This window comes from Lutra lutra, chromosome 9 (genome assembly GCF_902655055.1).
Source record: "Lutra lutra chromosome 9, mLutLut1.2, whole genome shotgun sequence".
NCBI classification, from domain to species: Eukaryota; Metazoa; Chordata; class Mammalia; order Carnivora; family Mustelidae; genus Lutra; species Lutra lutra.
This window is the reverse complement of record NC_062286.1, coordinates 1,982,935-2,007,259: the sequence shown is the minus strand read 5'-3', so window position 1 is coordinate 2,007,259 and position 24,325 is coordinate 1,982,935. Positions and strand designations below refer to the sequence as shown.

General features: G+C 51.4%; 1 protein-coding gene across 5 annotated transcripts; it reads left to right on the top strand.

The window, feature by feature from the left end:
- Window positions 1-2,172: 2,172 nt before the first annotated feature.
- On the top strand, window positions 2,173-24,325 carry RNASEH1 (ribonuclease H1). Of its 5 annotated transcripts, none has more exons than XM_047743768.1 (9): window positions 2,176-2,385; window positions 3,142-3,257; window positions 6,556-6,714; window positions 7,484-7,583; window positions 8,750-8,804; window positions 9,141-9,225; window positions 9,805-9,929; window positions 12,563-12,680; window positions 23,967-24,325. In XM_047743768.1, the coding sequence occupies exons 1-8, from the start codon at window positions 2,255-2,257 to the stop codon at window positions 12,647-12,649; spliced, it is 858 nt and encodes a 285-aa protein (XP_047599724.1). In that variant the 5' UTR covers window positions 2,176-2,254; the 3' UTR covers window positions 12,650-12,680; window positions 23,967-24,325. The 5 variants fall into 5 exon arrangements, with proteins under 5 accessions (XP_047599725.1, XP_047599724.1, XP_047599721.1 ...); XM_047743765.1 differs by lacking the exon at window positions 23,967-24,325 and adding an exon at window positions 22,507-22,826; XM_047743766.1 differs by lacking the exon at window positions 23,967-24,325 and adding an exon at window positions 17,515-17,947.

Below are 24,325 nucleotides of genomic sequence, written 5' to 3'. Positions count from 1 at the left end.
CCTGCTTCTCTCTGCGTCTCTGCTACTTGTGATCTCTGTCTCTCTCTGTCAAATAAATAAATAAAATCTTTAAAAAAAAACAAAACAAAACCGTATCCCCTGCCCCCAAAGTGAGAAGAGTAACAGTGATTTACGTTTTGCAAATGTCGGTAATGTCTGACGTGGAGGACACGCCTCTCTTCCTTTAGATTTACGGCTTTCTGCATGCATGTGTAACTCACGGAGTACATGTTTTCATTTATACAAAGGATGTCCTATCTCCACTTGGGGACTTGCTTTATTCACTTAGTATCATATTGCTAATAATTATCCATAATTGTGTGTGTCAGTGAAACCTAGTTCACTCATTTTGAATGCTGTCGAGTCTCACTGACTTCTGGGCCGGTGCTCAGTACCGTCTTGAGAATGGGCCCTCCCCCTCCCCAAGGGAACACGATGGGCACAGCTGAGCCGATAACCTGTACTACTGTCAGCATTTCAGAGCAGACTGACTATGCCAGCTCAGAGTTTTAAAGTGAAGACTTTTGCTTTCAGCCCACTGCCCCGATCTTCTTCCAGTCAGCCTCCTAACCTGGAACCAGGTTTTCCAGTGCCATCTGTGTCCCTAACTGAACATTTTGTCACCCAGAAAGGATGAGATTGTGATGCCTCTGAGGAAAGCAAGTCTAGAAATAAATTGTCCCAAGTGTAGCCTGAGCTCATCCAGAGGCCACTGGCGCTCCATGGCCTCGAGTGAAGACAGAAGGAACTGCAGTACAAAGAGGGGCTGCTGTCACCCTGCGGGCAGGGGCACCTCCGGGCTTCACAGCTACAGGGAAAGAGATATCATGATCAACCATTAATGACTTTTAGGGACAATTTTTAAATTATTTTTTAAGGTTATTTATTTTTTTAGTAAGCTCTACACCCAACATAGGGCTCGAACTCATAACCCAGAGATCAAGAAGCCCACGCTCTTCCAAGTGAGCCAGCCAGGTGCCGCGGGACGACTTTTTAAGAGGCTATCCAGAAGTGCAATAAAAATAGAAACGAGGAATGGACTGTAGCCCATTTAAATTTAAATGAGGAAAGAGGAAATTTTTTAAATGGATGTTCTTTGAGTTCACAGACACACACCTGACCACAGCAAGGTCCGTCTCCCCTTCGCTGCCCCTTCTTCCCGCTCTCTGCCTAATGCACCTGAACGAACTCTCCGCCCTTCAAGGCCGTCTTCCGCCCGCTGCCCGCAGTCTCCCTGTCCGAGTCCGCCCTGCGCTGCCGGCTCCCCCTCGCCTGCCGGTCCCGGCGGATGCCCGCACTCAGCCTGGCCCACTCAGCCGTGCCTCCCGGGGCTTGGGCCGAGGACGGCAGGTGTGGGGTGAGGTTCGCCCGACTGAGCACCCGGGGGAAATTAGGGTCGTTGGAACACGGAGGCTTGTCAGTGGACAGGGCTTTTCGAAGAAGTTGTTTTGCTTACAGAGCAGAAAGTCAAGTAACGGGGAGAAGCTAACAAATTGCTTTTGCAACTAAATTGTCTCCCTGGGTCCCAGGGCACTGGGTTTTGACGTCCCCGCGGTCACGCACCCGCGTGGGTGGGGCGTTCCCCTTCCCTCCGGCCTCGGCTCTCTCTTCCATCGCCCGGTGCCAGTCCTCCGGCCTCTACGGCAGTTAGGAGGAGAGCCACCTACTCCTTCGTTGGACAGCCCGGACTGCGCGCAGAGGGACCCGGACAGGCCGGCAAACCGCCGCGGGGACGCCAAGCGGCGAGCGCAGGAGCGTCCAGCTGTCCCGCCCTCCCACTCCGCCCAGACCCCGCCCTCCTGCGGACCCCCAGACCACGCCCCTCAAGGAGGGGCATGGCTGTCCATTCGGCCCCACCCCGTCCACGCTGCCCAGGCCCCGCCCCTCGCGCGGCCCTGCCCCGACCCCTCCGCCTAGATCCCACCCCTCACGCGGAACCGCCCCAGACCCCGCCCCTCAAGTGCCACCTTCTCGCCTACACCGCCCCGACTACGCCCCCACCCGGGCCCACCCTACCTTAGTCCCCACCCACCTTCGTAGATCCCATCCCTTCCGGGACCGCCCAGACCCGACTGTCTCCCTGACTTCCAGGAAACTGAGCCGGAAACGCACAGGGCCCTAGTCCCTCCCCCCAGGCCCCGCCCCGCAGGCGGGGTCGCGCGTCATCTCTCCGCGCCGTCGCCGGAAGTTCGGTCTGTGTGGCGGAGGTGCGAGCGGCGCAGCTAAGCGGCGGGGCGATGGCCGGCTGTGGGCGATGACCAGGCTTCTGGGCGTGGCGCGCAGCGTTGCCTTGGCCGCCGTGCGCTGCAGCACCTGCGCCCGCAGCGGCCTCAGCATGTTTTATGCCGTGAGGAGGGGCCGCAAGGCCGGGGTCTTCCAGACCTGGTGAGTGGGCCGCGCTCTCCGAGGCCGAGCCGGGGCGGCCGCGGGCGGCTCTCCGGACTGGCCCCGGGCTCGCGCCCTGCGGCCTGGGGTGGAGCGCCCGGGAGCCCCGCCGCCGCCGGCCTCCGCTGACGTGGGCTCGCAGGTCCCGGCCGCCGGCCCCGACGCGGTTTCGTTGTGTGGGCGGCGTCGGGAAGGCCACCTGGAGCCTGAGCGCGCCCGGGGCCCCGCCTAACCCTTCCGGTGTGTGTCAGGGGACGTTCCCCGGTGGCTGCACGTAGTCCGACTGCGGCAGTGCCTGGCTTGGCCCCGCCCCGCCGGTGTCCTTAGAAAGGTCACCTCTCCCGGGCCAAACTCGGATCCCTGGAACGGCCCTTGGAGCTGGGTTTGCGCCCTGCGGGGTCGCCGCTGGGTCGGGGCTGCCGGGCTGGGTGAGAGGCCCGGGCTTGCGTTCACGTGTTGGGGCCGCACGAGCGGAGGCTTCACGGAGGCGCCCCTGAGCTGTACGGAAAGGGTTCACGGGACCCCTCTTCAGACCTGTCCCCGCCCGGCACTTCTCGTGTGTTTGGAGACGGAGCACTCTGGCGTGCGAGCGCCCCTCGGCTGGCACAGGGCTCCGCGGGGCGCAGGCGGGGCAGGGACCGGACTGCAGGCCCCGCGGAGCCGACAGCCCAGCCCGGGTCACACGGTTCCCGACCCGGAAGCGGCCCGTCGGGGGCGGGTGCGGGAGGCGGGCGGCAACCCGGCGCTCTGTTGCAGGAGCGAATGCAGAGCGCAGGTGGACCGCTTCCCGGCCGCGCGCTTTAAGAAGTTCGCCACGGAGGAGGAGGCCTGGGCCTTCGTCGGGAAGCCCGCCAGCCCGGGCGGCGCGGAAGGTACGTCTGCCCTCGTCCCCGGCGCCTCGCGCACCCCTGGTCGCCCGGTGGTTGCGGCTGTCTCCCCGGCACGGGAAAAACCCCGTCTCACGGAGGAGACGGGCAGAGAGCGGATGGGCTTAGCGGTGTCTGTTGGAACAGCGTGAGGGACAGCCCGGGAGGTAGGGGTCCTCCTCTACGCAGTTCTTCCGTTTATTTTTATCTTTAGATGTGTTGTTAGCATTTTATTTATGTATTTGTCAGAGAACGAGAGAGCGCGCACAAGCAGGGGGGCGGCAGGCAGGGGAGAGGCAGGCCCCGGCTGAGCAGGGAGCCCTCCATCGCACGCGGCCTGAGCCACCGGGCGCCCCTCATTCTGTGTTTCAGAAAGTGCTTGTTCTGTTGCCCACTGAATGCGCTGCGGTGCTGAAGGCGGGGATGTAGTTTGCTTCCCGGCAGGCGCGGGCGTGGCGTTTCCTCCTTCCCGGGACGGGCTTGCGCCTGCTGCAGCAGGTGCGCTTGACTGAAGGTCAAGCCTGGTGTAGGAGCGTCGGATATACAGAACGAGGGTGACTGCTTTCAGATATAATTGCCCTTTGAACAACACGAGTTTGAGCTGCGTGGGGAAACTGTAGTGGACTTCATTGTACTACGTTTGTCATAAAATATGCATCTGTTATAAATTTTCCTTAGGGTTTTTTCTTTTTAAGATTTTGTTTGTTTGTCAAGGAGAGAGAAGGAGCACAAGCGGGGACGGGGCAGGCAGAGGGGAAGCAGGCTCCCTGCCAAGCAAGGAGTCTGGCGTGGGATTCGATCCCAGGACTCCGGATCTTGGCCTGAGCCGGAAGCAGACGCCCAGCGACTGAGCCACCCAGGTGTCCTTCCTTAGGATTTTCTTAACATTTTCTTTTTTAAAGATTTTTATTTATTGAGAGAGAATACAGTCATGAGCAGGGGGAAGCGCAGAGGAAGGAGCAGAGGCCGACTCCCTGCCGAGCAGGGAGCCCAGCATGGCCGGATCTCGACTCCAGGCAGACGCTTAATCCACTGGGCCACCCAGGCGCCCCTTAACATTGTCTGTTCTCTGGTACTGTGTTGGGAGGCCGCGGCACGTGAGACCTACACGTGTGAGTCCGCCGTTCCCAGGGGTCCTTCCAGGGAACGGCTGGCTATCAGTGGCCCTTAAGTGTGTGAGGAGTCACAGATGATACCGATTGTCGACTGCGCGGGCCTTCAGACCCCCATGTTCGGGGGTGAGTTGTCTCATTAGCTTGACTCACGGATTCTTTTACTAGTGGATTAAGATGAGTGACTAGCTTGAATCCGTGTTTTCCGGCCAGGCACTCCACAGTCCCACTGACATGCGCCGGCTCTGAACCGCGGCTCCTTCGGAGGCCGTGACAGTGCTGGTCAAAGAGAGGACTCGCGTTTAGGAAGCCACCGTGCGTGACCAGGCGGGGCAGGAGCAGGGCACAACCTCACTCAGTGCATCTGCTGCACCCCCTGTCTGCCCAGCAGCTTCTCAGCACGTTGCGATGTGACCGTTAACATTTGCTGCCCCGGTGGAGGAACCAGTTTGGGACAGAAAACAAATGTGCAAGTGTGGTTCTTGTCTCAGCTGGGTTCTTAGTGCGTCCTTCTCACTGCTCCTTTGTCTTAACCGGTCAGTCATTTATCCCTACTTTAGTTCTTGCACTGGAAGTTTGTTTCTGTTGATCAGATACTCTCGGTCCCAAGGCGGGATACTTCTTTATGAATCATCTTTCTGAAAGCTCAGAGATCTCCGAGTTAGTGACTTGTATATATAAATTGGGATCGAACATCTTTACTGTTCCAAACTGTGTCAAAGCAAAAGTGGTAGCCCCTTTCCCAGATTTTCTCTTACTGTGACGTATATTTTTATCCTGGGATTCTTGAGCTATTTGGCAGTTACCATGATTTTTGTAAGCTGATGGGGTTAACCTACTCAACCCAGTTTTGTGAAGGGAAAATTATCTGACAACAATGGGCTCCTTTTCCTTCAAAGTCTTGTCTGTCCTTTAAAAACTTGGATTCCAATTTAACTTTTTATGTTATTACAAATAAAATCAGTATTTGTATTGGTATTAAACTTCTACAAAATTACCCTTTGATTTGTACTTGTGTTTTGAGGTTTACTTACGTAGAGTCCCCAGAGGAATATTTTTCTTTCAAGAGTTTATTTATTTGAGATAGAGCAAGAGTGAGAGAGAGAGCAAAGCAGGGGGAGCTGCAGGGAGAGGGAGAGGCGGACCGTCCACTGAGCAGGGAGCTGGATGCCGAGCTAGGTCCCTGCACTCCAGGTTGTGACCTGAGCCAACTGAGCCACTCAGGCACCCCCCCGCCGCCAGAGGAATATTTTAAAGGTAAATACAGCAGAGTGGAAACCCAAACATTGCCCTCCCTAGTGGCTCTGGTCAGGTTTTGCCTGGATAACCTGTGGCAGTCTTCTGACAGGTGTGCGTGGAGAAGCTACTGCAGGCAGGACGTTCTGGCTTGGACCCATGTGGTAGGGGCTCGGTCAACACTGGAGCCCCATTTCTCCGTCCCTGCTTTAGGGATGAGCTTAAAGTGAATTCTGTAGTGTGGGGCTTGGTGGTGGTTTTGCGGATAAGCTTGGTTGCTTCTCCGTGCCTCTGTTCCCACCCCACAAAACGAGAATGTAGGAAGAGCTACTCCACATAACCTGAGGGAGTGTGTGAGAGGCCTCTGCGATTAACCCTGCATCCCACGGCCGAGCTCCCGAAGGACAGCTCTGTAGCCGCCGCCCTGAAGGGGCCCAGTCCCTTCTGCTGTTGGGCTTCTGCTTCCTTTCCTCAGTGTGGCCCACTGTCTCCTCACTTGAGGTCCAGTTACCCATGCCCGCTCAGCTTTCCCGGAGGCTCTCAACTTGGCATGGAAGGGGTTGACGTACCTAGAGTAATCGCATCTACAAAGTTCGAGTCCTTGTTTTCTTCCTGGGGACAGAGTCCCTCAGGTTGTCAAACTGCCCACCGTCCCAGTGGGGTTCACACCTTTGCTATCTACTATCTCTGTCAAAACCAGGTTTCTGCTTTGACAGAGATGTTGCTCCTGTGTTCCTATCGCCCTTGTCAAGCTTGGGGAAACTTCAGAGTAATCTCATAGGACTTGAAAATCTGACACGGTGTGGACTGTCCTAAGCGATTTCCTCTTTGTAGGCTCGCAGAGCATACTTAAGTCTGATTTAGTGATACTAAGTCACATACTGAATTTCTGGATTGTTAAGCATCTTGTGTTATGTTCATTTGTTCCTGCATTTTGAGTAGACTTGATCTTTCAGAGACAGAAAATAAGCATGAACAAGAATCACAAGCGAAAGCCAACAAGCGACTCCGTGAGCCCTCGGACAGAGATGAAAACGCAGAGCCCTGTGCAAAGCAGGCAAGACAGACCACGGGATCCGTGCCTTCAGTTGACAAAGACACATTTTCTTATATGGGTATATATCTTGGATTTTTTTTTTTTTTTAAGATTTTATTTATTTCTTTGACAGAGATCACAAGTAGGCAGAGAGGCAGGCAGAGAGAGAGGAAGGGAAGCAGGCTCCCTGCTGAGCAGAGAGCCCGATGCGGGACTCGATCCCAGGACCCTGAGATCATGACCTGAGCCGAAGGCAGCAGCTTAACCCACTGAGCCACCCAGGCGCCCCTATATCTTGGATTTTTGAGTTTTCCGTATAATAATCATGACACCAAGGTGCCCCTGAGCCTCTGTCTTGATGGAACAAAGCAAACACAGGGGACCGTAGTTTGTTAGAGGCAAATATATTAAGAAAAAAAAAATAGACCAACATTTGTCAGAGGACTAGACCTTCTGGGGGACAGGTCCTTATCATGCCAAGACACTACTTGTTTGCAAAGACGGCTCCGGGGAGTGAGTGTGAGCCCTGCTCCCCGTGGGGAGAGGGATGGCAACACTGTTCTGCAGTGGGGAATGCAACAGCAGCAGGTTCTGAGTTCACCAAATGCCTGCCTTTACCTTTAATTTACCTTTAAATTGCCATATCCAAGGTAGGAGGGCATGCTAATCAAAAGGTGTTGAGGGCCCTTTTATAAGGGACTGATAATGTTTTTCTAGATAGAGAATATAGATCACATTGTACATACTCTCTCAGTTAAAATGTGAATTCAAGCTTAGTGAATTTGTTAAATGAATCTCAGTTTTTTGTGCTTTGGTTCTAGTGCCACTCATGAAACTCCCTCTTTTAGGAGAATTTGTTGTCGTCTACACTGATGGCTGCTGCTCCAGCAACGGGCGGAGGAGGGCACGAGCAGGCATCGGTGTTTACTGGGGGCCCGGCCATCCTTTGTGAGTAAACAAAAAAGGCTTCAAGTGTAAGTGAATCACATTCTAAAACTTGTCAAGGAATGCACGAGATCTGCTGATTATTTGGTTAGCTTTGGCAGAGGTTGCAAAGGAACAAGCTTTGGTTCACGTCGACACTGATAGCTTTGTTCTTCAGAATGTAAATTACCTCAGCATTGCTTTCTTCACCCTGAATCTAGGGGAGTTTCTGTGTCTCGCTGATGACATCTTTTTTTTTTTTTAAAGATTTTATTTATTTATTTGACAGAAATCACAAGTAGGCAGAGAGGCAGGCAGAGAGAGAGGAGGAAGCAGGCTCCCCGCTGAGCAGAAAGCCCGATGTGGGGCCTGAACCCAGGACCTGGGACCATGACCTGAGCCGAAGGCAGGGGCTTAACCCACTGAGCCACCCAGGCGCCCCGACGCTGATGACATATTCTACCAAAATGACTTCCCTGCCCCCTAGGAGAGTCACATGTCTCCTGCGGGATGGTTCTGGCAAGGACGTCCAAGGTTGCCAGACTTGGAACCTGTCATGTTCCCAAGACTCTTCTGAGGACGTGTGAGCTTAGAGGTGACCTCTAGTTTTTCACAAGGCACGAGCTCAGGGGGATGCAAAGCGTGATCATTCACATACCCTGGGCAGCCCTCAGATTCCATGTAAAAGACGAATTTGAGCCTGTGAAGTAGCCACATCAGCTCTGAGCTTTGTCTCCAGCATTTCCAGGTGCCCACAGCAGTGCTGGGCATAATGGAATATAAACTGTTGAGTAAGACTTTATATTTCTCTCGACTTGTGGTCTATAGAGTTCTTTCCCTTTGAGATCTCATTTTAGCTGCAGACCCTCTAAGAGGCAACAAGCTTGTGTGGCCCTGAGTGTCTGCGGGCTTAGTGCTCACCCAGGACCCCACGCCAGTGAATTGCAGGGCCAGAGAGAAAACTTTGCTTCTGATTTCTGGCCCAGTATTCTTCACACAACCATCCCTTGGTGCTTTTCCATAAAATGCTAGTACTCTTGGTTTGATTTTTAAAGGCTGTATATTTGTATGATGCTTTCATATGTCAAAAAATGTATCAAGCCTGTCCTCCATTGAGAGGCATAAGGAATCACTTTGGGAATTCGCTTTTTTAATTGATTTCATTTTCCTTTGTATTGTTTTGCAACCAGGAATATAGGCATTAGGCTTCCCGGGCGGCAGACCAACCAAAGAGCAGAAATTCATGTAAGTTGTCAGACACATTTCCCACTGAGAGTAAGACCATCGCAGCAGTGAATCGCGGACACTGTGTGTGCACAGGATACTCAAAGTCCAGAAGAAACTTGGTTTGGGGTTACCAGTGACTCTGATGGATTGGAATTTTCCAGAAAGGTTTTAAAAGTTATTTCACGTAGATGCACAAACAGAACCGTATGTGTGGCATTATTTCATGCAGAGCGTATAATCATTACACTTAGCACAGAAAAAGAAAGAATGTTAAATTGTGAAGTGATTTTGAACTTCGGTAATGTTGGAAATCGGACACCTTCTGTAGCATGATGACTGACCTGTTTCTTTAAGGCAGCCTGCAAAGCCATCGAGCAAGCAAAGGCTCAAAACATCAAGAAGCTGGTTCTGTATACGGACAGTATGTTTACTATAAATGGTAAGCTTCTACATTTTACTTCTGGTGTTTCCTGGTAAACATGAAGGAAAATAGGTATTTCCTTCTCCTGTGGGAGGTGTATCAGGGCAGGACCCAAATGGTGAATGAAGACAACCGTTGGTTTGTCCGGTATAAAGAGAAAACCGGGGATTCTGGAGCCCAGATATGCCGCTCTGGAGTTTGCCACATAGACGTGTCTTTGCCAGGCTCCTAAGATAGGGCAGCGGGTAGCTGTGTCCCTGCTCTCGTAGTCCCTCGAGTGTAAACACGCATAAGTAACTGAAGGTGGCATGCTGACGGCTCCTTTGAGAAGTAATCATGTTTAGGACACGGGAAGGGGGTTGAAGAAGCAGAGAGGTGTCCTCTTAAGCTGGGAGCTGTGGGTCAGCACCAGTCCAGTCCGAGGGGTAAGCAGAGGAGTGTGCAGGATGTGTGCCCCCGGCCAGAGTACAGCCTGTGTGGGCCAGCGGCAAGTCCACGGCACTGCGAAGACGAGTAGAGCAGGTGGAAGGGGGGAAGTCTAGGGAGGAAGAGACCGGGACATGCAAGCTCAGCGGACTGTGAGTGCATTTCTCGTAGGGATCACGAATTGGGTTCAAGGCTGGAAGAAGAATGGGTGGAAGACGAGCACAGGGAAAGAGGTGATCAACAAGGAGGACTTCGTGGCGCTGGAGCAGCTCACCCAGGGCATGGACATCCAGTGGGTGCGTGTTGTCCGAACCGGTCCTCTTACATGGCTGTGAGGACCAGACACTTGGGTGAGAGAAGGTAGGGGTGGCAGCAGAGTGAGAACCTTAAGCAGGCCCTACGCTCCGTGTGGAGCCCGACGTGGGCTCGGTCTCGCAACCCTGAGATCATGACCTGAGCCGAAATCAAGAGTTGGACATTTAATTGACTGAGCCACCCAGGTGTCTAGGACCAAGTATTCTGAGTTAACTGGAGAAACTAGTACTGTCTGTAGGTGATTTAATGACTTAAGTTAAAGTTTACATAACATTAATACCATAGCGGGCATTAGAAATTGCAACATATTTGAGTCTTGATCCTCCTGTAAGTGGCGCTGGTTGTCATTGCCGTGATTGTGTGTAGAACACGCCGTTCGGCAGCGTGACTGAGGGGCGTTCGGTGTCCTCTCACTGTCTCAGCGGTGCTTGGGAGGGCCTCGTCTGGGCTCACGCTGCAGGATGTTTTTCCTTCAGTGCCTACCGTTGTGGTCATGCTGCTTGGAAGAATGAAGAGGTAGCCCGGGTGAAGAGTGCTGGGCAGCCAAGCAGAGTTCAGAGTGATGGACAGCACGAAGCTCCCAAAGAGGGAGGGGACCTGAGAGGGCTGCTTCCAGAGTTTCTAAGTCTAGGGGGTTTCTGGTCTTGTCGGCAGGCTGTTTTAATCTGATTGACCCTCCCTGTGCCTGTCGCCCGATCAGGTTTTTGTCATCAGCTGGGAAAGAGTGGAGGGCTCTTTCCAGAGGGTGTAAAATCCTTTTAACGCTTGTTTCCTCTTGGTTGGGTGGGCAGGAGGACACTTGTCCCTACCTGCCTTTCTTCCCACTACCCTTCATTAACCTCATCACTGTTAAAGTGGCTTGGAGATAGTCAACCTGTTGGTTTCTTTAGAATCAGCCATAATGTCAAAATAAAACTAATTTATAAGGTATTTTGTTAAAAATAAAGTGTGATAAGACTTTAGGAACATGACTTTTTTTTCCAAAATGGAAATATTTTTCTTATTAATAGATTTTATTTTATTTTTATTTTTTTTAAAGATTTTTTAAATTTATGTGACAGAGAGAGACAGCAAGAGAGGGAACATGAGCAGGGGGAGTGGAAGAGGGAGAAGCAGGCTTCCCGCCGAGAGGGAGCCCAACGCTGGGCTCAATCCCAGGACCCCAGGATCATGACCCGAGCTGAAGGCAGATGCTGAACCGACTGAGCCCCCCAGGCGCCCCAATAGATAGTTTTTATTAAAACTCTTTTTTCAGGGGCACCTGGGGGGCTCCGTGGGTTGAGCCTCTGCCTTCGGCTCAGGTCATGATCTCAGGGTCCTGGGATCGAGCCCTGCATCGGGCTCTCTGCTCAGCGGGGAACCTGCTTCCCCCCGCCCCCGCCCTGCCTGCTGCTCTGCCTACTTGTGATCTCTCTCTGTCAAATAAATTTTAAAAAAACAAAAAACAAAACTTTTTTCAGGGGGCAGCTGGGTGGCTCCATCAATTAAGTGAATACCTTTGGCTCATGTCATAATCCCAGTGGGATCAAGCCCTGCATCAGGCTACTTGCTCAGTGGGGAGCCTGCCTCTCCCTCTCCTTCCCGCTCATGCTCTCTCTTGCTGTCTCTCTTACAAATAAATCTTTAAAAAAAAAAAGCTATAAAAAATTAAATTGTTCCTAGGAAATACAATTTCCAACAGATCTATAGTTACAAATCTCTACCCATACATCCTCCGTATGAATCTGTCCTGTATAAAAGCATAAGATATCAGGGGAGCCTGGGTGTCTCAGTCAGTTGAGTGTCTGACTCTTGGTTTCTACTCAGGTCATGATCTCAGGGTCCTGGGGTCAAGCCCTGTGTTGCGCTCCCTGCTGAGCAGGAAGTTGGCTTCTCCCTCTCCCTCTGGCCCTCCCCACTGCTCATGCTCTCTTGCTCTGTCTCTGTCAAATAAATAAAACCTTAAAAAAAAAAAACTTGTTTCCAACAATACAGAGCAAGTTAAACTGCAACCATTGTCTTAACTCTGTGTTGCTCTTCGACTCCAGGACCACTGAGAACAGCTTGGTGACGTAAGGTTTAAATCTGCCCTTTCCCGGTGTAGATGGAAACAGCGGTTAAAGCACAGAAGTGCTGAGCCACTGGGTGGCTCAGTGGGTTAAGTGTCTGACTCGATCTCAGCTCAGGTCTTGATCTCACCATTGTGGGATCAAGTCCCCCGTTGGGCTCACGTTGGTTGTAGAGCCTACTTAGAAAAAAAACCAAATCACATGATTGTATCTCCTCTTTCTGACAGCATTTGAAGAAACTAAAGTATGTGTTTTGGATATATACCTGTCCTCATCTATATATACGTACGTTTTACTTGGAAAGCTTTCCAAGTTCCATCATTCAGGTTATAAAAATTAGTAAAAACAGTACGATCCAATTTGCGGAGAATCAAAATGGGATTTTGTAAGTGCCTGCATGTGTCCGTGTGTTGGGCCTACAGGTTGTCCCCTGTAGAACCGTGGAGGGAGGCCTGGGGGAGGAGCGTTCTCCCCCTCCCCCCACTGGGAAGAGTCAGGATGTACTTGTGTGTTGCTTGTGTAAAAAATCCAGTAAAGGTAAAAGGAAAAATAAATTTATTTAACAGATGCATGTTCCTGGTCATTCGGGATTTGTAGGCAATGAAGAGGCGGACAGATTAGCACGAGAAGGAGCAAAGCGATCTGAGGACTGAGCGAGGTCGTCGTCCTTCTTGGACAACTTGAGTGAGTGGCTGTTTGCTTGCCTTTCCTTACTGGTGTGAAAAATAAAACTTGCACTAGATGGGCAGATACAACCTGCAGAAAAGTAATAAATCCGTCATTCTGGGATGTCCTGTGATAAAAAGGGGTTAAATTCTAACAAATTGACATCCTTCAGGATTTGAGCACGACTTGAAATTTCAGCATTACACTTTACTGGGTTTGACACTATTCACAGTTTCATTGCCATCTGGACAGGAATTTTAGGACTGATTTAATACGGCACGAAGGCAGCAGTGATTTGAAAACACAGACGAGGTCTGGAAGTGTCTGAGAGTGTTCATGAACCTTTTCGTTGGCAGGATTGAGTCTCAGAATGTGCCGGTGGACTTGTACGTACCTGTGGACTAGAGCGAGTCCGTGCTTCTCAGTGGCTGCAGCCCCTGCCAGGGCACAAGCCTCGGCCAAGCGAGTGTGGGCAGGGTCTTAACGGGCTGGCACTGGGTACAAGGCGAGCCTGCACATGACCCCGGCAGCTTGACTGCCGTCTGGGAGCCTCTTACAGAGCAAGATGCAGGAGTAAATCTTCTAAAATTTCTTGGGCTGTTTTTGTTAAAAGCACTATGCAAGCAGGGGCCCCCCGGTGGCTCAGGCAGTTAAGCATCCGGCTCTGCATCGCAGCTTAGGTCCTGATCTCAGGGTCGTGAGTTCAAGCCCCACATTGGGCTCCACACTCCACTGGGTGTGGCACCTACTTAAAAAAAAAAAAGCACTATGCAAGTTCAAGTTTGGTCTGATCATTTTTAAAAATTTTTAAATTTATTAGATTTATTGTTTTTAAAGATTTCATTTTTACTTGAGAGAGAGAGTGAGTGAGAAAGAGCACAGGGCAGGTGTGGGGAGGCTTGGGGAGAAGCAGACTCCCTGCTGAGCAGGGAGCCTGACCTGGGGCTCAATCCCAGAGCCATGGGATCATGACCCGAGCCAGAGGCAGACAATTGACAGAGCCACGCAGGCGCCCCAATTTTTTTTCTTACTACTTTATCATAAAAAGGTACAGAAAATGACACAAATGTTTAGCTCGTCAAGTTTTCATTACTATAAGGTGAGCACCCTGATGACCATCACTCAGGCCAAGAACAAGAACTTGGCCAGATACTCCAGAAGGCTCTCCATGTGCTTCTCCAACCCCAGCCCCTCCTTCCCTCCGAAGCGAATCCTGACTTTTATAGAAACGACTTATTTGTGTTTCTTCGTGGCAATTGAACCTTGTCTACTTTTTTTTAGACTCCGTGTTTCTGAAGTCTCTGTTGCGTATATTGGTCTCCTTGTGAGGGTTACCTGTTGAGGAACCTGGGCCATTGGTCCTGTTGATTCCCACGGTCTAGGTTTTGCCACATACATTGTCCTGACACAGTCCAGCATTTTCTCTGGCCTCTGTACTTCCCGCTGGCAGCTGGACCCAGAGGCTTGACGAAAATCAGACTCCACACCTCTAGCAAGTGGTAAGCTGCCGGTGCCCAGTGCGTCCATCTGTTAATGGTTCAGAGCCTCTAAAATGGTGATATGCTGTGATTTGGCTGACAATAATTGGTTGGGTTGGTTTTAGAAGATGTGTCCTCTCATCTGCTATTTGGTTACCTAGTGGTGCTCATTTAGGCAAGGCAGGATAAGTGCAAAGATAATTAGTTCCCTGTCATCCTTAGAAGGTGGCCACTTAAGGTTTTTTATTCATACTTTTTTTTTTTTTAAGATTTTATTTATTCATTTGACAGAGACAGAGACCACAAGTAGGCAGAGAGGCAGGCAGAGAGAAGAGGAAGCAGGCTCCCTGCTGAGCAGAGAACCCGATGCGGGGCTCGATCCCAGGACCCTGGGATCAAGACCTGAGCCAAAGGCAGAGGCTTTAACTCACTGAGCCACCCAGGTGCCCCCATACTTTTTTTTTTTTTTTAATTTTTTAATTTTTTTATTAACATACAATGTATTATTGTACACATAATACCCCAGGGGTACAGGTCTGTGAATCACCAGGTTTACACACTTCACAGCACTCACCATACCCTCCCCAATGTCCATAACCCAGCCCCCCTCTTCCTACTTGCCCCTTCCCCCCCAGCAACCCTCAGTTTGTTTTGTGAGATTAAGAGTCTCTTATGGTTTGTCTCCCTCCCGATCCCGTCTTGTTTCATTATTTCCTTTCCTACCCCCCAAACCGCCCACGTTGCCTCTCAACTTCCTTGTATTCATACGTTCTTAAAATACACATGGGTCATGAACTCATTTACCTGAGCCTTTTGGATAGGTTTCAGGTCATTGCACTTTCTTTATTGAACCCGGATTGTAGCTTCTTTGGTCTGTAGGGGGAGGATCTTCAGGTTGGCTCTTTATTTGTTTTATGTTCATGTATGCACACATGTGCACTGCCCACACAGGTGTACACCGTAGGCTCACTCGCAGTCCGTGTTTGCACACCCGCATGCATGTGCAGACCCTACGCGCGCGTGCACCCAGTCCTCTGCTCCATGCAGTCCGGTGTGTCAAGATGCTCCAGACCCATCCGGTACTTCTCCTGCTCCTGATCTGGCGTTGCCTCTTTCTCGAACTCTAGCTTCTTTCTTTCTTTTTGTTTTAAGTTAAGTAACCTCTGTACCCAGTGGGGGGCTTGAAATCACGACCCCCAAATCAGGAGCTGCATGCTATTCTGAGTCAGCCAGACTCCCTAGAATCCAGTTTCTTTTAACGGCAGAAACGGTATTGCAAATGCTTGGTGTTTGTCGCTGTAGGGTTGTGGTCATTGCCTCTAGGGCTTTTCAGTGCAGAGTTAGAAAACCTACACGTTTTTAAAGATAAAATACTTGAGCTCGTATTGATATTTCCAATAGGAACTCGGGATTTCAGAGTACTCAGCTCTTCCATGTCGTGTCTGTGTGTCCTTCCACACTGAGACTCCTGGGACAGAAGTTCCTTAATTACGCACTTGCTTTACTGCACTGTCACAAGCAGTGCGGGGACACTGATACTCGTGTTCTGCTCTGACAGTGAAAACAGCACTGCATGTACATGGCCAGTCGTTGCACAGTGAAATCTCCCCCTTGCCCTCATCTCGTCTCACTTCGTGTAGTCCGTGCTTACACGGCCAGCGTTTGGTCAGTGTCATCTTGGAACTGTCCTCCCGGACCTCCCCACGTTGACCTTAATTTGTTTGCTTTATGTTTGAAATCAGTTTTGTAGGGAATGAAATCCTTCGCTCACATTTTCCTCCCTTAGTATCTGAAATTTTTTTTTTTTTTTTAAGATTTTATTTATTTATTTGACAGGCAGAGATCACAAGCAGGCAGAGAGGCAGGCAGAGAGGAAGGGAAGCAGGCTCCCCGCCGAGCAGAGAGCCCGATGCGGGGCTGGATCCCAGGACCCTGGGATCATGACCTGAGCCGAAGGCAGAGGCTTAACCCACTGAGCCACCCAGGTGCCCCGAGTATCTGAAATATTTATTTCAATTTTTTCCCAGCGTGAAAAGCCCAGTGAGTCTTTCTTACAAGTCATGTGTCCTTTTCGCTTCAATGTTCCGAGGTCTGTTTTCCGCGGTTGTGTTAGACGGTGTCCTGTGGTGTTCGCGCTGGGTCAGTGCTTGCGGGAGTGCGCGGGCTGTCCGTCTGTGCGTGTTCACATCCGCTATTTCAGGGTTTCCTGGAACTGCGGCTTAGTGTTCTGGTTTCCGTGTTTTGGGCTTCTGTTTGGGGGAACCTCAGTTTCTCTGTGTTGAAGTCAGATTTGGCCGTCCTCTGTGTTTTCTTCTTCTTGAATCTCCTTCATCTCTTTTTAAATTTCTTTTGTTTTCTAAAATTTGTTCTCCACATGATGTCCTGTTTCTAAAGCCATTATTTGTTGTGTTTGTTTGCTCTGATTCTCATTTCTGAAATTAATTTTCTTGTCTGTCTAGTTTCTGGAAATCTGTGACCTTCTTTCTTTTTTTTTTTTTTAAAGATTTTATTTTTATTTATTTGACAGAGATCACAAGTAGGCAGAGAGGCAGGCAGAGAGAGAGGAGGAAGCAGGCTCCCCGCTGAGCAGAGAGCCCGATACGGGGCTCGATCCCAGGACTCTGAGATCATGACCTGAGCCGAAGGCAGCGGCTTAACCCACTGAGCCACCCAGGCGCCCCTGTGACCTTATTTCTGATGTTTTCTCATGCTGATGTGTCATCCTCCCATCTCAGATCTTCTCTCTTGATGTTTTAAAGCAGCTCATTTTGGTCTGGTTGCTGGGTACGTCTTTCTGGTGTGCCCTCACTCTCTGTAGGGGTGTTTGTTCTCCTCCTTTTCTCTTTTCTTAGAATAGCTCTATGTGGGATTGGTACTTTCCCATCATGCATTTTCCTAAACATTTAGTTCAGATAGTTTTTCTCACTTCATAGAGTTCTCTTTTCTGTTGAACTTTGAGTCATGCTAAAAATACGGCGGCTAGCTTCTGGCGCTCTCCCTGCTCTGGCACTGCTGCACCTGCATCAAGTCCTTCTCTTTCCTCTGTCCACTGTCCCTTCCTGCTGGTGCTGGCTCTGTCCCCACAGTATGGGTCCCTGTGGGGTCAGCCGCAGCGGCTCCCGGGCTCCACGGTGGCAGCCCTCGGACCTTCTAGCAGTGGCTCTTCACCACCCAGGGAGGGACGACTGCCCCGCTCCAGCCGCTGGCCTCCAGCTGGCCTGTGACACTGCAGCGGACACCGGTCGGCGTCGTGGAGGCCCAGCGGCCCCACTGTGCTCTGTGCCACAGGTGTGCAGGCTGTGGTGGGCAGACCCTGTCCTTCATTTCCATGTGTCAGCCTTGTGGAGGCACCGCACCAGTTTGCTTTCTGACAGCCTTACGGAGGCGCGCTTGACGGACAGCACATAGCGCCTGTGTAAAGTGGACCTTGGATTCCCCAGTGGAGCCTCTGCAAGAGCCGCCTGCCGCCTCCCAGGGTTTTAGCGCCACTTTGAAATGCTTCCGTCCCGGACCCCATCCTCGGGCGACCACCGATCTGCTTCCCGTCTCTCTAGATAATTTGTGTTTTCTAAGGCATTTACATAAATGGAGTCCTGCGGTATAAACGCCGTCCATGTCCGGAGCGTCTTTCAGTCGTGTCATCACTCTGGGACCAGCGCAGCTGCCTCTGACCGTAGCTCACTCCTTTCTGTCGCTGCGGAGCGCCCATGGCTCGGGCGCCCACGGCTGTGCGCCCTCCTCCTGTTCACGGGCATTTGCGTGGCCTCCGGGTGCGGCTCCTGTAAATACAGCTGCTGTGGTCACGTTTGTACTTGTCTTGTCCTGAACGTGTGCTTTTACTTCTCTCGAGGGGGACGGGCGGGGTCACATGGCAGGCGTGGGTTCGGTTTTAGGAAATGCCAGCGACATCGTCTACCGTTTTCCTTCCCCCTCAGCAGGACAGGAGGGTTCCAGTGAGCCCCCATCCCTGTCCCGTGCTGCTGGCTTCCTAGGTTTGTTCCAGACGACTGTGCTTCTGTTTCAGGTGAAGATTTGGGAAGATCTGAAAGTGCTCTTACAGTTGGTTGAGCGGCCAGCTCTTGACTTTGGCTCAGGTCATGACCTTTGGGTTGTGAAATCGCGTCCCACATTGGGCTCTGCGCTGAGCGTGGAGCCCGCTTGAGATCCTCCCCTCCCCCACACCGAAGAACAAATAAATAAAAAGTAGCTGCATAACGAAGCTGCATAACAGCTTTAGAAATGTGTCCTCGGTCAGCTTTGTCCGCAGCTGGGGAGAGTGAGTGACTGCGGTGTGCAACACTGCTCCGTCGTGGAGTAAGAAGCTTCTGGGCCGCTGCTGCTCTCACAGTGTGAGCTGGACGCTTGGCAGATCGAGGCTGTTGACATGTTATTTGTAGCGTCCACACCAGCGCACTGAGGTGACTCCACTGCTGGACTTTGAGAAAATCCAGAGGGTCTGTGCTGTCCCTCGGGACAGGCACGTGACCGCCGAGCTAAGTAGAACCAAACCGAAACCCCAGTGCTGGCGGTTGGGCAGCTTGCATGGTCGTAAACAGGCTCCTCTCGTTTGCAGCGATGGCGTCCCCGGCCAGGCAAGCGGGGCCTTCAAAGGACCTCGGCCTCCGTGCTACATGTCTCCCTTGTGCTCCTGTTCCGGTAGTTCTGGAACAGGGAGGTGAGGCTGCTCTGTAATGGCCCCCCTTCATGTCCTGTGCTGATGGGACTTGCAGAACCTGGTGCGAGCAGGACGTCGGAGCAGAGCATCTGGGTCTCCATCCGGCCGCGGCTCCAGCGCCCAGACGTGGCCTCCAGCAGGGGAGCAGGTGGGCAGGGGCTCCGGTCCGTGTTGTGTCCCCGGCGCCTGGAAGGCCTTCAGATACTTAGAGAACCTGCGTCAGTTTGTGAAAACAGCTGCGGTTTGTCTGCCAAGGGGATGGGAGGGAGGGAGAGCGGCACAGAACCACTCTGGTCTGAACACTGGCGGGATCTTCAGCTTTCATCAAAATATGCCTCAAAATTCGGGTTCCTCCCTGGTGCTTCCTGGAGAGCCACAGTGGAAGGAAGGTCTGGGACGGATACAAACAGGGTCAGTGAAGTGGGAGAGGACTGGCAGGTGCCGGCTCTGGCCATTTTCTAGAGCTCTATTTCTTAATCCCAAGGGTACACAAGAATTTAGTATAAAGGGCTGTGTCACCAGTGCTGTAAACAGAGCCTTTTTACCCAGGACTCAAAATCCATTAACCATAAAAGAAAATTAAAGACTACATAAAAATCAAAAAGTTACAAACAGCTTTATTTATTATTATTTATTATTTTTATTAGAGAGGGAGTAGGTATGCACAGGAGGAGGGGGCAGAGGTGGAGGGAGGGAGAGAACCTTAAGCAGGCCCCACACTGAGCGCAGAGCCCAATGTGGAGCTCAGTCTCCCGGCCCTGAGATCATGACCTGAGCCGAAATCAAGAGCTGGATGCTTTACCGACTGAGCCACAGGCACCCCTTGAACTAAAAGAACTTGAAAAAGACCTAAGCATAGACAAATTCTGAAAAAATATTTGGAACCGCTGTGACAGGAGGCTCATTTCTCTGGTACATAAAGAACTAGTAGAAAGTGAGAAAATGCCTAATAATAGAACGGCCGGTCATAAACCACTCAGATGCTCGCGCCCTCGAGCAAGGAAAGACCAGCTTCGCTCCTGAGAGCCTGCAGACTGACACTGCGCTGAGACATTCTCTCCTGTAGCCTATCAGTACCTTGCAATAGAGGATTTATTAGCAGAACAGCAGTCCGGGAGCTGCTGGGAAGCCACGCACTTCCATGCCGGCGTGGGCAGCACAGAATGGAGAAGTTCGCGGCCTGCTGAAATGAGGAGCGCGGGTAGCTTGGACCCAGCCTTCGCTGCTGTTTGCAATTTGCACTGCAGGTCCGCCTGCGGACATCCAGGCGAAGACCGGATTCGCAGTGTCTGAGCAGGAAAGGACACCGGGGCTGCCGACGTGGCCTCGGGCGGCTCGCGGAGGAGCAGTGCGCGGAGGGCTTGCTGCGTTCGGTGCATCGGTGCCAGCGCGCCAAGAGGGCACCCTGCGGGGGTGCAGGGTGGGCGGGAGCAGATGCAGGGAGGACACCTCTCCACATGTGAACCCCTGCCTGTCATCTTGATTTGAGTCATGTCGGAAGAAATGCTCAAATACAAGAGCGATTTTAGAGGTGTGTTTTCCTGGGAGACGGGAGGGCATGGTGCGCTCACCGCAGGACTGCCGCAGGGGGAGGCCTGGTGCAGCGGGGCAGGGCTCGCTGAGGTTTTGACATCCAGCCTCTGCCTTCGCATCTGCGTCCTCGAGTCCCACGGGCTCCTCAGGTCCCTGCGTCCTTGGTACTGGGGGGCACAGAACAGGTACAGTGCCTCTTGTAGGTACACAACTTGCTTTAACGTAACACTTGAAAACCCAGAGGCCAGCGCCTGAGTCCGAGCTGTGATGGGCTGAATGACTGTGGCCCCGAGTTCTCATGTTGACGCCCTACCCACGGCATGGCTGTGTGTGGAGATGGGGCCTCTAAGAAGTAATTAAGGTCAAATGAGCTCACTCCCTCCCTGCTCTTGCCACCGACAACAGGAAAGGCCACGTGAGGACATAGTGAAGCCAGGAAGGAGCCTTCCCCAGAAACCCAGTCAGCTGACACCTTGATCTTGGTCTTCTGGCCTCTGGACTTGTGAGAAATAAGTATATGAGCCCCCGGCCCCCGCATCGGTGGCATTGTGAATGGCAGCCCGAGCTGGGTCCGCAGTGAAGGATGCTTGCTGCAGTCCAGTCTCCTCTTTTTCGGGGAGGAAATGAAGTTGGGGTCTGGTCCTCTGCCCCTTGGGTGCTGGCTGTCCTCACCACTCGCCACGCGGACAGCATGACCCTGCCGCGGAGGCCATGTGCGTGATTCTTCCGAGACTCTGCTCTGTGTCAGTGAGACAACTTTGCTTTGTTAGTTGACAGGTTTTCCTAAATGGAATTGAGTTCCACATCGTTTTGCTGAAGTCCAGAAGACCAAAAATGAAAATGAAGATAAAGAAAGAGAAATGAAATTATTACTCCTATATTTGGTCGTGATTTTCTTTTTAAACCAGAAAAAGGTCTATTTAGAGTTAGGAATCTTGACATTGTGGAGACTTCCTTCTGTGTGACAGGCCCTAGTTCATTGATTGATCTTATTAAAGTTATTCAGACTTTTAGAAACTAAGGCAGAGATCAGTGAAATGAGTACTTTCCAGCGAGTCCTTGTTTTCTGTTTTCAAAGATAGGGACTGATGAGCAGCTAGAGCCTTTCTGGTGTCTGGGCCTCTGCTGGTGTCCCCACTTTTTGCTTTAAATACCTGACCAGCACACGAAACCCCTGTCTTGAGGCTGACCAAGGTGACTGTGGTCAGGCTGGGAGGACCAGACCCAGGGACCTGTCTGCTGTGAGCAGTGACAGTCCCATGCCGCCTTCATTCTGTCGTCAGAGGCTTTCAGAGTAGAGTCTGAGCACCTCTCATTCCTACGTCCGAGCCCTGCTGTGGGCCCATCGTCGACTGCGAGCCGGCGCTCCTGACGGGTCTGCCCTCTCCCACCCGCCGCGCAGCAGCCAGAACCTCAGGAGGCACCACTCCTAGGGCTGCCCAGGCCCACAGTCCCCTCGTGACCGGCAGCTCCAGGATGGATCCTGAGAGCACTGTGTGTGCTGGGCCAGCTGCTGAGAGGCCGCCTGTGCCCTCGGGATGCCATCTGTGACGTGCCCTGCGTGCAGGTCTGCGTGCAGGTCTGCCCGATCCCTCCCCCGATCTCTGCACAGAGTTGCTGGGGCTCAGGTCCCTGCCCAGCCGCGAAGAGGGCCCAAGGGTCCATCTCTTAAGACACACCCATAAGGGGCTGTGGCACCTCCCTGTCAGGCAGGACCTAGCACCCTCGTGCAGGGGAAGGCTCTCCTGGCCGGGCCCTGAGCGGCTGCACTTTTGACAAAGGGTCTGGTGACCTTTCTGGGCTCTGGTGTGTTCTACAACTGTACGTAATCTTGCTCAATTCTTAGAGAATTCTCAGGGCGCCTGGGCGGCTCAGTTGGTGAAGTGTGCAACTCTTGATTTCAGCTTAGGTCATGATTTCAGGGTTGTGAGATCGAGGCCCCTGTCAGTCTCTGTGCTGGGCACGGAGCCTGCTTAAGATTCTCTCTCTCTCCCCTCCTCTACCCCTTCCCCTGGCTTGCACACATGTGCACTCGCTCGCTCGCTCTCAAAAAAAAAAAAAAAAAAATCTCAGGGGCTTTCTTAAATGTTTACACAGGCTAAAAATCTCCTCTCTAATCACCACTTTGTTATTAATGGAATAGTGTGTTTCTTTCCAGAGGAAGTTCACCAGATCTGAAGAATCGTATGGGGGATGGCAGAACTTGGTGAGAGAGAAGACTGCAGGAGTTTCAGTTGGTCTGGAAATGGGTTTCTTACTCAGAAACCTCGCTCCCAACCCGAGCAAGCCTGCCGTCCCCTCGGAGCCGCCTCCAGGGCCTCCCCGCTGAGGGCGTTTGTCACTTCCCGCAGTGAGATGATTCCTGTGGCTTTGTTTTTGGGTGTTTGTTAAAATGTGGTGGGGAAGTCCTTGGTGATTATTGGGTGGCAAGAGAATGAAATGTAAAATGAGAAATTGGAATTAAAGGATTTAAAAGATTGTGTGGCTCCTCTCCCCATAATACCCAAAGAAGCACATCTTTTATGGTTTTACTTTTTTTTTTTTTTTTAAGATTTTATTTATTTGAGAGAGAGACAGAGATAGTGAGAGAGAGCATGAGTGGGAGGAGAGGGAGAAGCAGACTCCCCACCAAGCAGAGATCCTGATACGGGACCCTGAGATCACGACTAAGCCAAAGGCAGATGCTTAAACCACTGAGCCACCCAGGCACCTCCTCTATGGTCATCTTTTAAAAGGCTCTGAAAAAGATTCTTGAATCATTCCATTATGGCTCCTTGGCCGCCGCAGTGTGATGATTCAGCATAACCCTTGTCTTTCCCTGGGCTGTGTGGCTGACCCACCCTCAGGAGGACATCTGTCTGTCTGTCACTACTGGTCATAGTGAATTTGCTTAGGCTTCACCTAGGACCCTTCCATAAATGACATCATGGAATAGCTTGTGGTTGGGGGACATGATATCTCCCTTCCTGCTAACTCCCCTTGGTACTTGCCCCTTAAATGCACACTGAGACATGGAGATGAGGGTCTCCTTATGCTCTGCAGTGAGGGCAGGAGAACAGTTTGTCTAGAAAGACGTCATGGGAGGACCAGTTGTCCTGTCATCTACTGTAGGGGAAGGCTTCTTCCTTTGTTCTGTGATCCCCAGAGAGGCAACTCCAGGTTAAATGTACAGTGTGTGTGTCCGTCCTGCTTTTCAGAAAACTTGACACAAGTTTGCATTTTTCCCAAAAGAAGATCTGTAAGGATGTACCCTTGCTAATATTAAGTCTCCCCAAACCTTCATTTGAAATACTCTTTTTTTCTCTTTGCCAAGGCCTTTACCAGACTCCTTGCTCTGCGTTACATTTGAGATTTCTGGAGAGGTTGGGCATCATCTTTTTATAAAAATCTGTCAGTCACTTGTGTATATGGCTTCCCATCAATTTCTTTAAGCCTTTTTAAAGGTACTTCAGGGAACGAAACAGGTGTACAGTATGGTGACTGTAGTTGGTAATACTGGATTGTATCCTGGAAGCTTGCTAAGAGTAAATTTAAGCGTCATACGCACATACAAATAAAACATTTACCTGTGAGACTGTGGCTGTGTTAATTAACTTGATCACAATAATCATTTTACAGTGTATACACGAATCATCAATTGGCCAAAAGTATAAGTATGGCCACCTGATCCTTGACGGAAGAGCAAAGGCATTCCAGTGGAGTGAAGATAGTCTCTTCAACGAATGTCGCTAGAAAACTGTGCATCCACATACCGAAGAATGGATCTAGAGCCAGACCTGACGCCATTCACAAAAATTAATTCAAAATGAATCATAGACCTGAATGTAAAATGCAAAACCCTAAAACTTCCTAGAAGAGAACATTGTAGAAAGCCTAGATGCCCTTGGGCATGGCGGTGCCTTCTTAGCTCCGATGCCAAAGATGTGATCCAGGAAGGGACTGATGAGCTGGACTTTGTTAAAATAAAAAACGTCTGT

Excerpts from the sequence above, each read along its gene's own strand:
- RNASEH1 (XM_047743768.1), top strand. The coding sequence starts at position 2,255 with ATGACCAGGCTTCTGGGCGTGGCGCGCAGCGTTGCCTTGGCCGCCGTG. Across the intron at positions 7,584-8,749 it reads TGGGGGCCCGGCCATCCTTT|GAATATAGGCATTAGGCTTC; the intron begins GTGAGTAAACAA and ends TTTTGCAACCAG. Across the intron at positions 9,226-9,804 it reads CAGTATGTTTACTATAAATG|GGATCACGAATTGGGTTCAA; the intron begins GTAAGCTTCTAC and ends CATTTCTCGTAG.